This window comes from Oryza glaberrima, chromosome 8, assembly GCF_000147395.1.
Source record: "Oryza glaberrima chromosome 8, OglaRS2, whole genome shotgun sequence".
Classification (NCBI taxonomy): Eukaryota; Viridiplantae; Streptophyta; class Magnoliopsida; order Poales; family Poaceae; genus Oryza; species Oryza glaberrima.
In genome coordinates this window covers 17,155,604-17,171,302 of record NC_068333.1, presented here as the reverse complement: position 1 = coordinate 17,171,302, position 15,699 = coordinate 17,155,604, and the positions used below count along the sequence as shown (strand labels likewise).

General features: G+C 44.2%; 1 protein-coding gene across 1 annotated transcript; it reads right to left on the bottom strand.

Moving 5' to 3' along the window:
* Positions 1-4,431: 4,431 nt before the first annotated feature.
* LOC127783253 (ethylene-responsive transcription factor RAP2-4-like) lies at positions 4,432-6,079 on the bottom strand. Its single transcript, XM_052310491.1, has one exon. The coding sequence runs from the start codon at positions 5,585-5,587 to the stop codon at positions 4,745-4,747; it is 843 nt and encodes a 280-aa protein (XP_052166451.1). The 5' UTR covers positions 5,588-6,079; the 3' UTR covers positions 4,432-4,744.
* Positions 6,080-15,699: the final 9,620 nt, after the last annotated feature.

Here is a 15,699-nt window from a genome sequence, read left to right as displayed (position 1 = left end):
ATAGTGTATTTAAATTCGTATGATTCAATAAAAAAAACTTATCGACAAATGTGTATATATAGTCCCTTCATTTTAATTAGGACTATTTTGTTTCAGCACAACGGAGAATTAAAATTGCCAACACGGCAATTTTCGCATGTTTCATTTACATCTTGTTATTGAAACATGACTCTCGAGAACGTTGCGTTTGCTTGTTTGTATGAGACGATAGCGTTTGTCATCGGTCTCTCAATTTATCTCCCATCTGATTTTCATCTTCAGTCCGGAAAACTGGATACAACGCATCCCCAACTTAAAAAACATGCAAACAAGGTCCCTAGGCAGAATTGATCCCGATTTTAGCTGACGTGGTGCTTTACATGTACCATTTGACTAGGTCTTCGTCCCACGTCACATTGACACGGCACTTACATGGCAATTCGATCCCCAAAGGTAGTAAATCCCGTGGAGCCCACATGCCAGTTACACACGAAAAAAAATAAAAAAAATGGTCCGGGCCCATGTAGGATTGTTGCAGGAACATAGTAAGAATCGGCTGGAGTCCAGATCGGCTACGACTACAATCGGCTAAATATGAATCAGGCTGGGTTAGGCTATACAGCCGATTCCGATAATACGACTTGGTGCACAACATCGGGTTGAGTTGATATGCTTCAACATGATTGCCGCACGTGGATAGAGTCCTAAGAAGGCAATTGTATATATTAATTAGGATGTTTTATGTAATTTCCTTAGAGATATGCTTAGGGCAAAAGTCTGCCGTAAAGACTTATGGTATCTTAGAGTTTGTTAGAGATAATAGTCGTGTCCGGTATGGATATATCTTGTAACTCTCGGGTATAAATAGACCCCGAGCCCTATGTAATTTTAGAACACACACGTTCAATACAATTTCGGCGCATCGCCACCTTTTTGCTTTAGTTTTATTTCGACGAGTTCTTGCTTTTGGGTTGAGCTGCATCGGTTTTGATCTTCAACAAGAGGTAAAACTTGTTATGACGGCTTGTGTTCTCGGGATTAGTGCTTCCTTCTTTATGATACTCTAATCTTGTGTATGTAATTCGTCGAGTTATCATATATCGTACATAATCTCTGGCAATATTGCTACCTAACCCACAATCGGCTAACATCTGTTAGTAGAGCGCAGCCGATTAAGTTAGATTTTGATGTTGATTTAGATTATATAAGATATCTACCACTCTATGAAACTTCTAGCGGCTTGATTGTCTAGATATTGCTCTTCTTTTCATACTTAATGCTGCATCAGTTGAGTTTGATCTATTAAGTCGTGCTTAGAATATCAATCTCTAACCTGTCTTCTAGTTGCCGATTAGGGTAGTATCGGAGTTTCAGCCGATCTTATGTGATTTAACCATATTCGTTCTATATGCTTCAGTGACTTGTTAAATCTGCCCTTTATGTCAAGATCTTATTGCATTTAAGTATATTAAGCTTTTGTTTGATATATTATACCTGTTTTGATATCTTGATATAGAGTAGTATTGGAGTATTAGCCGATACATGCTAGATCTATCTGATCGGCTATGCTATAAACATATATAATCCTGTTATTAATATATATTTTGATCTAAGTGATTTATACTGTCTCGGCATGGTGAACGATCTATCCCAATCACTTGATTTAAGTATATATTGATATAAGAATTATATATCGTTAATATCTACAGCCGATCGAATAGATTTAGTTCCTTATGGTCTATCTATAACCGTCGATCGATTCATATATAACATCGGCTCAAAGATAAATGATATGTCATCGGCGGCTGGCCGATCGGCTATCATTTATAGATTTAACCATGAATTCTTTGTCTCTATTTCTTGTTGATTACAGGATCAAATCAACTGGCACGCTCATACATCCGAAGGCGAGCTTTGGACTTGCACTGGAGTTAAGCAGATCTCACAGGCCTCGTGTTTTCTGTCAACAGCAGGAGAGCAGAGAGGCGGCGTTGGGCGAGCTCCCGCTTCCCCACCTGCCTCCCCGCTGCCACTTAAGACGATGATGATGATGCCCACGAGTTCGAGGAGGAGGAGGACACGCACCTCACCATCACGACCCCCACCCTAGTCTCCGCCGTCCTCTACGTCGCCCTTCGACCTCGACAGCGTCCTCGCCATGAGCCGCGACAGGCGAGCTCCCGCTTCCCCACCTGCTTTCCCGCTACCGAAGACGACAACGACGGGTCAAGGAGGTCAGAGCCCCCACCCCCGTCTCCGTTGTCCTCTGCGCCGCCCTTCGACCTCGACAGTGTCCTCGTCTTAGGCGGCAGCGAGTGAGCTCCCGCTTCCCTACTTGCTTCCTCGTCGTCGCGGCCGCCGAAGACGACGATGATGGTGACAACTTCGAGCAGAAGGAGGACGCGTACCTCCATTGGGGAAATAGGTGCTGGCGGCGGTAGGGGTGGGCAAAATAAGACCGAAGCGAAGAACCGAACCGAAAAGACCGAACCGAAGCGTCACGCCTCCTCCTCTGCCTCCGCCTCCGGCGCCGGCGTCACCTCCTCCCTCCGCGGCACTACCTCCAGCGCCGGCGCCGCCTCCTCCCTCCGCGGCTCCGCCTCAAGTGTCGGCGTCGCCTCGGTCTCCCCTATCCAGCCAGCCCACCTCCGCTTCGGCGCCTCCATCCCGCCGGCCGCATCCTGCATCCGTCTCCATTGGGGAGGCAGCAAGCCAGCGAAATTTTTTTTGTTCCAAAGTCTCCTAAAAATTCGGTCAGACCGAGACCGAGACCGAATTTACCAGTCCTGAGTTTTTTTTTTTTGGATGAAATTCGGTCCTGAGTTTCCGAAGACCAAACTACTCGAAAAACCGAAGATCGAGACCGAATTTTTTGGTCTGACCGAATGCCCACCACTAGGCGGCTGATTGACATAGCCCCGCCCCACTTCGCCCCTCCAGCTTCAGGCGCCGCCGCTCCGCCCTCCGTCGCCCCGCTCCGGCTTCACGCGCTGTTGCTCCGCCTGATCCCATGGGAGAGAGAGGATAGGAGACAGAGTCGGAGGAAATGGGTTCCACTATTTTTTTTTTTATTTGACGGTGGGCCCACATATTTGTTTTATTTTTAAAATTGATATGTTTTGCTACATGTGCACGTCAATACCACGTCAGATGAAGATCGAGTCAAATTAGTCATGTAGGTGTCACGTCAGTTGAAACCACCGTCCAAACCACCTTGGGACTTATTTTGCACCTGGACTTATTTTGCACCTGTTTTGACAGTTGAGGGACTTATTTTGCACCTGTTTTAACAGTTGAGGGACTCGTTGTATCTGGTTTTTCGGTTGAAAGACGAAAATCGCGGATTCATTAACAATTTAAGAGACCTTAGATGAACTTATTCCTTCCACATGCTTTTTCAAGGGCTTTCAGCCTTTCAGGTTTCAGGCCCATATCGTTTTCAGAACCTCAACATATCACCCATTTACAGGATCCAACGACGGCAAAGAAGTCCTCGAATCCACGCCATTTCTAGGACCTATCAACCTTGAATGTTTATCTCGTTTTGACAAGCATTTGTTTACCTTGAAAAATGTAGGGGAAATTATTCTCATATGGAAAACCGTTCAATTTGGGGGAATGCTCAGATATGATGACGGAGATTGTTTTTCGTTTGGTTTCATGGAACAGAGAAAAAATTTGCACTTGATGTGACAGGTGTATCTTATTCATACGAATGTTCTATGGTTCAAAGCGTGCCTTTTACTTGTTATACTAAATAACATCTACTGGTAGAAGGAAGACCACAAGCATTTCCATTCTCTTAAAAAATGAAGACCAGAGTGGTCAAGAACAAGAAGGATCAGGATCAGGTGCAGTTGGTACTGGATACATTCAAACAAGAAGGCGTTAGCAAGAAGCAAGCTCAATCCAACGACAGCGGATACTGGATTCAGCATCTTGGAAATTCATCACATCAGGACAATATTCCGTGGAGTTCTTCGCTTGCCGAAAGACTACAGATAGCAAGCAGATCGCCTTGAGCACAGTAACTGCAGAATGACCAACAGGATTCATTTGGGTGTCGGTTGGAAGTTGGAATATGAACTGCCAACTCGCAAGGGTTACAGAAGAAGCAGCTAATCAATTAGTAACAGCATATGCTGTACGATAATCCTTATTGCGTGGGAACTGGGAAGTATAGAGTAGAAGGAAAAGAAACACCGTTGGTTTATGAAACTACTAGGAGAGGAGCTTCCCATTCACAAATCAGAAGGGAATACAGTTCACTCCTGTCCAAACAGACGGTGCATCAGTGATCAACTGCTTAAGGATATAGTTGAACAGAAATCCCATTGTGAAACGAAAAAAAGTCTGTTATGTTGGTTGGATTTCATTCTTTGGAAGCAGTTGCATAATAAGAAATTAAGAAGTCAAAGTTTTACAACTGAAAGATCGATGAAGATTTGCACATTAATACAGTTAATTCACAGTAGTTCTATTACAGGTAGTTACCAACAATTGATTACAACAACCTACATGCACAAGTATTTGTACATTTGTAGAGTTGTACAACTACTACACTAACGAGTCACTGCTTACTAGACATCGGAGACGCCGGACACAAAAACGACGCCGGCGAGCAGCCTCCGGAACCTAAAAAACCAACACAAAAAGAAAAGGATCTACACAAGAACGAACATATAATCCATCGCCTCGCCGCCGCGCAGAATGCCTAAAACCTCATCTGCGCCGACCGGCAATGGCGGGCTATGGAGGAGAAGAGCTAGTTATTGTTGTTGAGCAGCGAGTCCCAGTCGATCTCGTACGACGGGTACTTGGTGAGCGCGAACCCCTCCGCCTCGTCCCACGGCACCTCGCTGAAGTCCAGCTGCTCCATCTCCGCCAGCGGCGACGCCGCCGCAGACGACGACGACGTCTCCGAGCCACCGTCGTCGCCGCCGGCGGAGTGGTCGGAGCCGGAGGACGACGACGCCGCGGCGACCAGGGGCGCGTTGATGGGCATGGCCCTGCCAGCGCCGCCCCTGGACCTGGATGAGGCGTTCTTGGACGCGGCGATGGTGTCGCAGATGGCCTGGAGCTTGGCGTCCACGGCGGCGTCGAGCGGGCCCCGCGACGCGGCGTTGTCCGGGAAGTTGAGCCGCGCCGCGTCGCCGCGGAGGCGGTACGCGGCCTGGTCGTAGGTGAGCGCCGCCTCCTCGGCGGTGTCGAAGGTGCCGAGCCAGAGCCTGGTGCGGTTGCGCGGCAGCCGGATCTCCGCCACCCACTTGCCCCAGTGCCGCTGCCGCACGCCGCGGTACAGCTTCTGCGCCCGCGCCGCCGCCGCCGCCGGAGCAGCCGCCGAAGCGGGCTTCATGGGCTGGGCCCGCGGGCCGAGCCCCGACTGGGCCTGCCGCTGCATGTGGAGCTGGGCCTGGACGCGCTGGATCTGGGCCGGGCTGAGCTGGGCCGGGCCCATGTAGTGGATCCCGTGGACTCCGGCCGAGGAGAAGTTCGCCGGCGCCGGCGGCAAGCCGGGATGAAACGGCGGCGGCGCGATCTTCTGCATCTGCGGCGACGGAGCCTCTCCCAGCGCCCGCATCAGATTTCCTTCTATAGCAGCTGCCATCGAATATCTTTTTTTTTTGTGGATTTTTTCTAATCTAAAAATCTGAATAACAAACCACCTGTTCTTTCCAAAATCCAAGAACTGGCAGACGAAAAGAGAAGTTCTAGATCTACTAATCACTTTACAAGGGGGGTATAAGCTAAGCTAACTAGCACAAGGAGGTGTGGAAAAAATTAACCCTCTTGGCTACCAAATCAGACCAATAATCTTACACCAAGAACAGATCAGAACACCAGAAACTAAAAGGCTCTGGAACTCTGTCCTGTACACCAACAGAAGCTCAAAAACAAAGGAAAAAAAAAGATTGATCCTCAGATGAAGTGATCTACCTGCTGGAAGACCCAAGAACTCGCTCAGATCTACGGCTCACCTACCTCTCTCAAACCTCACAGAGATGGAGTCTGGGTGATTAGGGCTTTTGGATTGGATTAGGCTTTCTGGATGTGTGTGTGTTCTTGATGGCTCGGAGTAGTGGGTCTCAGTCGTTTGGGTTTGGGGAATGGAGGGGGACACCATGGGAGCTCTTTTATAGCCGACGCGACGAGACGCCTCTTTTCCTAATCTTATCTCGATTAGCGTCGCTAATCAGCAATCACCTCACTAATTGCCTCTTCCGTCGGGGAGCGGCCCGTGCGCGCGAAGCTTCCTCCCGGGCCACTGCACTGTGGGCCCATGGCCCCACACGGCTGGAACGGTAGAGGGACGTTAGGCCACTGGCGTGGCGACACGTGGTGGTCTCGAGATGGACACGTGGCGGGAGGGCGACCGGGTGGTGTCAGTTAACAAGGGGGGCACGTGGCGCGCGCACGTTTGGCGGTGGGATCGGGTGTTCGCTGTTCGGGGTGGTGTACCTACTCAAAGTACTATTGCGATGGCGTGTTTGTACCACGGCGGTGAGGGTGAGATGAAGCGACGTGAGCCGTCGATTTTTTTTTTCGACGGCCGGATCTGCAACTTGTACACTCTCGTGATCGATCGAGCTGAGGTTTTGAGAAGACAACGATGTTTTTCGTTTTTCTCTCTTGCTTCCTCGTGGAATATTCGGGTACGTTTATGTTTATATCGTCGACGGAGAATTAAAAAAAAACTGAAAATCCTGTGGCAACTGGATGGACTTTAGAATAAAGTAGCTTAGATTTTCCGGACTGCTCATAGTCATAGTCGTATCTTGTTGATGCATCAGCGCTCGAAAACAACGTCGTCATTGTAGGACTAACAATTAACTTGATTTGGTTTCTCGTGCTATCTATATCTGACTTAAGTTTACATGTACATTTACGGTTAATTATTTTTTTAAAGATATATCGTTTGTGGTGATTAGATATGTTAGTCTAGTTTGTTTCACAAAAATATATATACTGTAACTGTGTAACAACTAACAATATAGTTTTATTTTACCCGTTAATTATACTCCATCTGTTTCTAAATATTTAACGCCTTTGATTTTTTTTTAAATATGTTTGACCATTCGTCTTATTAAAAAAATTAAATAATTATTAATTATTTTTCTATCATTTGATTCATTGTTAAATATACTTATATGTATACATATAGTTTTACATATTTTACAAAAGTTTTTGAATAAAACGAACAGTCAAATGGTGCTAAAAAGTCAACATGGAGTATATGTTAGCAATTTAATTTTACATGCCATTTTTCTAACTTTAACTTTAAAAGAAAAGAGGACGATGACTATATTGGTGGCAAGCGGAAAACTTTGGTAAATTCTCAAGGTTTAGAGCAGGTACAATAGCAGGCTACAAGCCAGCTGTAAACATATTTTAAGAAGATAAATGTGGATAGAGAGAAGCAGCGGGCTACAGATTTATATCTAGTTGTAGCACAAACTCCAAGACAAAATGTATGTATGATAGGTAGGATCAAATATTAATAATGTAGTATATAACTATTGTATGAATAAGCTATTAGATTGGCTATAGATGAATTGGAGTTAGTAGTTGGCTATACTATTAAACTTGCTCTTATATATAGAAGGGCGCTATATTATGATAATGCTCCCTTTCTCAACTAGTATAAACTAATTCATTGTTTTTTCATTAAGGGTGTGTTTGAAAAATGACTTAGGAGAGATGAGATTGGGAAATGAAAATAAATGGATTGATATATAGGATAAAATGGGGTGTGAAGAATGAATGACTAAGATTGAAACTTACTCTTTGAGAGGTGGGAAAACATATTACAAACCCATTTTCTAAACGTGGCCTAAAAGGCGAAGTTTTTACTTAAGAAAAAAATGATATTGACTCTTTTAATTGGATAAAAGTTGCTCTGATTTTTTAGCATACAGGAATGCAAAAATCTAGAGCAATGTTTGTACACCAAAAGACATCAAGGGACATTAGCAAACTGTAAAAGTTTGATTTTACTTATCTAATTTGATTTCTCAAGTTTTGTTCGAGGCTTACACCCTGTCAGTAGCTACGGCTTCTCCTACCATCTCTAACTAGCTATCCCAAACAGTACGGATGCCCATCTAGATTATGAGAATATGGCTGTTTAGTTCCCTTTAAACTTCCAAAAATTCCATCACATTAAAATTGGATATATGCATGGAGCATTAAATGTAAAAAAAAACCAATTGTATAGTTTACATGTAAATGCAAGACGAATCTTTTGAGCCTAATTACGCAATGGTTTGACAATGTGGTGCTACATTAAACAATTGCTAATGACTGATTAATTAGGCTTAATAAATTCGTCTGTAATTTATTTTTTTATTAGTCTGCATTTAATACTTCAAATGTGTGTCCATATACTTAAAAAAATTTGGATGTGGAACTAAACATGGCCAATATGTAGCGAGAATTAAGAAAATAAACCAGAAATCAAAATCTAGGTGTGTTAATCTTAAGATCCATCGAATATGGCCCTTACATCTCAAACTGTCCACCTACGGTAGTGTTCTTTTCTCCTGAAGATGAAGATTAAGTTTTTTTTACACAAAACGAGGTGATATTAACGTATAATTGATTGAGTTTTAATTATTACAAACTTAAAAAATAGATTAATATGATATTTTAGAGCAACTTTCATACAAGTTTTCACACGAAAAGCACCATTTAACAGTTTAAAAAGCGTGCCACGAAAATCTTAATCTTCATCTAACTTTTGTTGGAGAAAAGAACGGGACCTTAGGTTAAGCTTAATTTGCATCTTAAGCTTGTGAGCCAAAACCATCCATCAGCTCACTTAGAGCAAGGCTAATAATATTGCCCGCTACTGGCTAATAGCCTACTCCTAAAGCCAGGTACAGGTACAATAGCTTATTCATTGAATGGCTACATCTTATAATCAAACAATTAATTATAACATGTACATGCATGTCAATATGTATAATCAAGAGTGAATTATATCCCTGTAGCCATTTGTGTTGTGACATGAACTTTATTCAAAAAACACCACCACTACTACCATAAAAACCAAGTTCTCTGTAGTATAAAAACTGCAAGGCACTAATAGATAACTCAAATACCATAGCAGCTAATTAGATTAACCCATAATATTACGCTAGGTCTAACACAAGTCTTAACAAAAAATACAAGGAAATAAAGTATAGGCGCAGGTCTATGGATAAGAGCAGAGGACTGTGGCTGTCTTTGGGGCTTCTCTCGCTTCGTCAACATCAGGGACGCGGGGCGCCACGCCGCTGCACCTAGCTCCAGCCTCCAGGCATGGCTGCCCGGCGTGTGTGTGCCTGCTGCCCACCGCCGCCTACGGCTTCCCGGCCTGGGAGCACGCTGCTGCACCTGGCCGCCCACGCCGGTAGCATGGACTGCATCCAGAGAGGTCGCGCGGGAGAGAAGCAGAGATCGAGTGGGCGCCGAGGAGGCAGAGATCGCGCGCCGCGCGTCGAGGGGGAAGCGGAGGGAGTGTTGCGGGATCGGCTGTGGTGTGCGGGCCCCACAAAACCTTGTTTTTATATCTCCGGGGCCGGCTGCAATCGAGCGGTAGCGCATCGAGAAAAGAGTATCGCCCGGCGATAGATTAGTCGTTCGGTTCCTCTCTCTCATCTATTCCTTTCCTCCACATAGGGATAAGATGATGTGGCATATTTTTACAGCCCGTCTAGTCAGCTTATTATACCTGCTTGCTCTTAGTATACCATATGGGCAAGGCTAATTAAGAATTACACGGTTCGAGGGTAATGTTATCTTGTCTTTAAGAAACCGGCATAATCTCTTATCACTACTTGTAACTTGCTATTTATGGAAGGTACTGAAAGTATATGTTTTTCTTTCAAATCTTTGATATCATTTCCTCATATTAAATCCTAATATTTGTACATTAATTAATAATTTAAGGTTTTAAGTTTTGACTGGACGTATTTTATGATAGTATGAGAATGTAGACCATGGAGGCAGTACTATCTTATACCCGTGAGGCCCCATACAGAGAAAAGTGAAAAGTGATATGTACTTAGGTCCTGTTCTTTTCTCCAATAAAAATTAGATAAATTTTTGGATACTTGTGGCACGCTTTTTAAACTGCTAGACGGTACGTTTCGTGCGAAAACTTTTTATATGAAGGTTGTTCTAAAATATCAGATTAATCCATTGTTCAAGTTTGTAATAATTAAAACTTAATTAATCGTACGTTATTACCACATTGTTTTACATGAAACAGTTAATTTTATCTTTATCTTCATCTTTTGGTGATTCAAGCACCACCTTACTCGGCAAGGATTGAATGTTTGTTGAACGTTTATTCTTAGAAATTTTGGTACAACATTTTTTCTTTGTCATGAATCTCCCAGGATGCTTCTCATTCAGGAACGCACACTAATTTACATCAAAATGAGGACTCCGGGTGCGGTCGGGCTTGTCCGATATATATAGTAGGTTTTTCGTTTTTGTTTTCTTGTGTAGATCGAAGGAGATATTGTCATCTTCCTCCTTCGTTACGGAGGTGATGTTCAGCCATGAATGAAGCTAGTGAACCACTGGTAGAGAATTGCTTTTTAGTCCCGGTTCATAACCCCTATAGTCCTGATTTGATAACCGGGACTACCAATTCAGGACTAAAAATCACTATCTTTAGTCTCGGTGACCAACCGAGACTAAAGATCTCTCTTTAGTCCTGGTTAGTAGCACCAACTGGGACTAAAGAGACGACAGTCTATTTTCTTTTTATTTTCTCACACATCGAGTTGGATGTATATATCCAAATCAAAAACTAAATCCCCAATCCCCAAATCTAAGTGCCATGCCATATACCCAAATCCCAAATCAATGTAACATCCCAAATCATTCACATCACAAATATCACAAATACAAATCCTAAATCTTACAAAACATCACAAATCTTAAAGAAATTATACACAAATAAAATGCATCACAGATCGATTATACATCTCAAATCTATCAATGAATCACAAACTATAATAAAAGAAATTATACATCTCTCAAATCACAAATTATTAAAACAAAGGGGGAGAATAGGCGCGCTTACCGCCGCGCGCTGCCCTGTCGGCCGCCGCCGACGCGCGCTGCCCCACCGGCAGAGCCGGCCGCCACCGTGTGCGGCCCCGCTGCTAGCCATCGGATGTGAGGAGGAGAGGGGAGGAGGAGGAAGGGGAGGAGGGGGGAGGAGGAGGAACGGGAGGAGAGAAAAGGAAGAAGCTAGATCTGAGAGATAGGAGGAGAATATATGATGAGGAGGAAGTTATATGATGAGGAGGAAGTTGGTCTGGGACTTAACCATTAGATAGATCTTTACTCCCAGTTGGTAATACCAACCGGGACTAAAGTGGTAATCTTTAGAGATCCTCGGCCCCCTGACATGCCTTTGACAGGCCATGAACCAGGACTAAAGATAAGATGATCTTTAGTCCCCGTTGGTAAAATCAACCGGGACTAAAGATCAAAATTTTTATAACCGGGATAAAAACAATCTTTAGTCTTGATGTTTTTTGGAACCGGGACTATCGTGGAATTTACCAGATCGACCAAAGTTGGTTTCTCCACCAGTGAACCTTGCTTTTGAATATGCCGTTTGGCTAGAAACCACCGTGTTAGTCACCAACGCACTACTCTTACGTGTCTATAACTTGGAGTTCTCAAAATCTACATGCGAACAGGTTGCCAACCGTTCCACTCTTCTTCGGCGACTAGACACACAAGAACGACATTTTTCTTCTAAAGCATTAGTGTTGGATCTACAAGGGGCGAATGTGCACTACCGGAGAATCGATCTTTGTTGGATCGGCCTAAAACTACAATACTCCTGGTTCCTACTAGAACCGGGATTAAAAATTATTTTTTGTCCCGGTTAAAAAGCCCACCACACTTTTATGTTCTTTAGTCCTGCTAAAGATAATTTTTAGTCCCGATTCAGAAATCATCCCGCCCCTCTCTATCTTTAATCGGGACTAAAATTCAACGCGAGTATATAATCCCTCGCCATTATCCTCTCCTCCTCACGCGCAAACAATTTCTTCTACCTTTCCTCCTCTCTCTCCACTCTCTCTTTCGTCCTTATCCTTTTCTTTTTCTCTCTTATCTTGAGCGAGCGGCGCGCATGCATTTGCCAAGAGGAGGCGGCAGTGGCGGCCCGCGCGGGAGCGAGCGGCAGCGCACACGAAAGAGAGGTGGCAAGCGATGAGCAATCTGGAGGCGACAACTTTGTGATGATTATGGGATGACTTTGGGGATAATTTTGTGATGTAAATTTATGGGTGATTTTAGATGTTTTTTGAATTTGTGGATGATTTTGTGATGTAAATTTATGGATGATTTTTAGATGTTTCTATGAAATTGGAAATGAATCCTGATGTCAATTTGTGAATGATTTTGTCTGTGTGGATGATTTTGTTGTTGAGTTCGGTGCAAAATCAATATGAAAGTAGCAAAAAAAATAAAAAAAGAAAAGAGAAAGAGAAAGCGCCACGTGGTGCTTTTATTTTTACTCTCGGTTGGTGACTCCAACCGGGACTAAAGATCCCAGGTATTTTAACCGGGACTAAAGATGACGTGGATTCTTTCTCCCAGTTTGCAACCCGTAATTAATAGGGTTACGAACCGGAAGAGATGTGAGGTTCTTCTGTAGCAGTGGTTTGTTTGTTTGGCGAAGGTAACTTCAACCTCCATTACGAAGGCCCCATCTAGGTTCACTCCTCGGATTTATTTTTTGCAACTCGCCATGCTATCATCATCTCTTTCGTTCTAGTCACAAGTCGGATAACCGATTGCTTTTCCTTTTCTTTAGTCCTTTTCTGTAAACTTGGTAAAGCCAATTTTCCTAACTTCGGGGACCTTTCTGTAATCTGCATATACTCTAAGTTGCGATGCTCTCTCATGTACCAAGTACCTAAACTCTTAATATATTAAATAAAGTACATGAGATTTTTTTAAGAAGGCATTACGCGTTGCCCGTACTTTTCCTACCTACATCTTAATCAGTTTAAGGACGCCATATTTTTGTAATCGTTAATCAAACAAACGTTCAAATTAAACGTTAGGGCCTGTTTAGTTCCCATAAACTTTTTACAAAAACATCGCACCAAATCTTTAGACACATGTATGGAGTATTAAATATAGATAAAAAGAAAAACTAATTGCAAGTGGAAATCGCGAGACGAATTTTTTAAGCCTAATTAGTCCATAATTAGTCATAAGTGCTATAGTAACCAACATGTGTTAATGACTGATTAATTAGGCTCAAAAGATTCGTCTCGCGTTTTCCAGGCGAGTTATGAAATTAGTTTTATCATTCGTATCCGAAAACCCCTTCTGATATTCGGTCAAACGTCTAATGTGACACCCAAAAATTTTCATTTCACTAGCTAAATAGGCCCTTAATGAAAGCGGAAGTTGGATGGCTGGAGCTCATAGCAGTTGTTGAGAGCTGAAGCGAAGGCTTTCACTCTCGCTCCACACCACCACCACAGCCATGTGAAGTGAAGCTGAAGCCTTGACTCCAGAGCTAGGCTGCACATGGCACATGGCCCATGTCTCCCCAACACGCACCCGTACTCGGAGCAGCAAACGCATTGAACCGCTGAATTCTCGTATCTCTAGGTGCATGAATCTGTCTTCTCTCCGAGACCGAGAGAGAGGGAAACCAAAATATTGTGGGCGTTTCGGGGTTTCAGGCTTGTTTGTCTGCTGCTCAGGGCATCGCGACAAGCTATCCTTTGCATTGATAATATTATTTTTCTTTTTTGAAACAAGATGGCATGAGTATTAAAAAGGAGAAAAAAAAAGTATTTACAAAAGTTGTAAACTGGTAGTATGACAGTATAGGTTTCAACTTACAAGTAAGTCGTTGTTTTGGACCAGTATCATGTCTAACTTTCTACAATAACGATTTTTCCGTGTGATCAGAATCGGTTTTCGGGTGCGGATCTTCTACCCGTCTGGAACAAGGTGTCTACGAAAATCTAACTTTTTTTTTTTGCGGGTGATGCGCCACACGCGAAAATCTGTAGGCGCTTAAGCCACTTGCACGGGAAAATAAAAAATGAAAAGCCGCCCTGGAAGCCTAATCCAGCCGCCGCCGCCGCCGCCACCACAGTCGTCGTCGCCGTCACCACCGTTGTCGTCGCCGATTTGCCCGAGGCCCACTGTTGTCGTCCCCACGGTCGCCGCCGACGGATCTGACCTCCCCGCTGTGGCAGGCGACAGATCCGGCCTCCCCGCGGTAGCCGGTGACGGATCCGCTCCGCCGCCACCACCCTAGCCGATGCCGCCGCCGCACTCGTCGATGCCGCCGCCATTCGTTGCCCTAGCCGAGGCCGCCACCGTCGCAGGGATTGGGAGATGGGAGGAGGGGGAGGAGGAGAGGGATAAGGATAGGCGACGGATCTGAGAGGCTATGTGAGTGTGGCTGTGTGGGCGGCGACGACGGGATTATAAATGTGGGTGGGCTATTTTCGTGTGCGGGTCACTTAACATGTCTGATCTGCACAAGAAAATAAGCATATTTTCGTGTGCGGACCTGTTAAGTGGCTTGCCTGCGAAAATTAATTTTTCCGTACGGTCTTTTAAAGAGCTATACACAAAAATGGTGTACGATTTTTACAGACGCGATCACTGTAAGTCCGTCTGCAATCTAAAATTGGTCTCGTCCAGGAAAATCATTTTTTATTAGTGTTTGAAAAATTTGAGTATTAATATTCTTTTTAGATAATACTTACAGATGAAATGCGTAAAACCATATCCAAGATTTTCAAAAGTACTTTTAATTTTATAATTTAAGTAGGATTTATAAGACTTTTACGATAAAAAAAATAGTAGTGCAGCGTACGCTGAGCTTGCCCAGCACTGGATTCTATTTACAATATTATCATATGCTTGAATTTGTTGGGTTCATGCATGATGCACACAGCATCGATGCGATGTTCGAGATTCTGATGTTTCTTTTCTCCTCGAGGGTACGTATCTGGTTCTGGTTCTCCACCGGGATAGGTGGCTGATGAGAAAATGGCCCAAAAAAAATGCGACTGTGCAACCACGGCGGGAAGTGTGGGAAGATGGTTTTCTTTCTGGCACCGTATCTGGTGCAAACCAGGGTTGTTGTGCAACCTTAAAAACTCTCAATCAAGATCACAGGATGGTCATCCGATGGCTAGTGGTAGAGGTGGGTTACTTTTGCACTTAACCGCCCACACTCATGCGATGCTAACCTCATGTTTTACAAATCCCCCTCATCGCCGCTCGCCGCCACTGCCACGCCCTCGCCCGTGCGCCTCCACAACTCCATCCAGCCACGCGCTGCCGGCCCTGCCACGGCTCAGCGGCAGCAGCAGGTACGGACCGGCGCCTCTATTCTTGTTCTTGGAGGTTCGGACCGGGCGGCGAGACCCTGTGCTTTTCCAGCGCTGACGAGCAGTGGACGGATGTGCAGCTTCTGATCCACGCCCGTGCAGGTGCAGCGTTGGAACGCAACAACATTCCAGGCAATCAGGCACTACATGTTTTCTGGCCTGCCAATCAAGATTTGTAAACTAGTGTTTCCAATTTAGTTACAGAAAATAGTAGCAAGATTTACCAACTGAGATTGACACTCTGAAACTCTGAAAGATTGTGACTGCAAATATGCAACGGAATTGTGCTCTATCATTTGATAATGAGATTGAGTCAAGTGGAACCATA

Excerpts from the sequence above, each read along its gene's own strand:
- LOC127783253 (XM_052310491.1), bottom strand. The coding sequence starts at position 5,587 with ATGGCAGCTGCTATAGAAGGAAATCTGATGCGGGCGCTGGGAGAGGCT.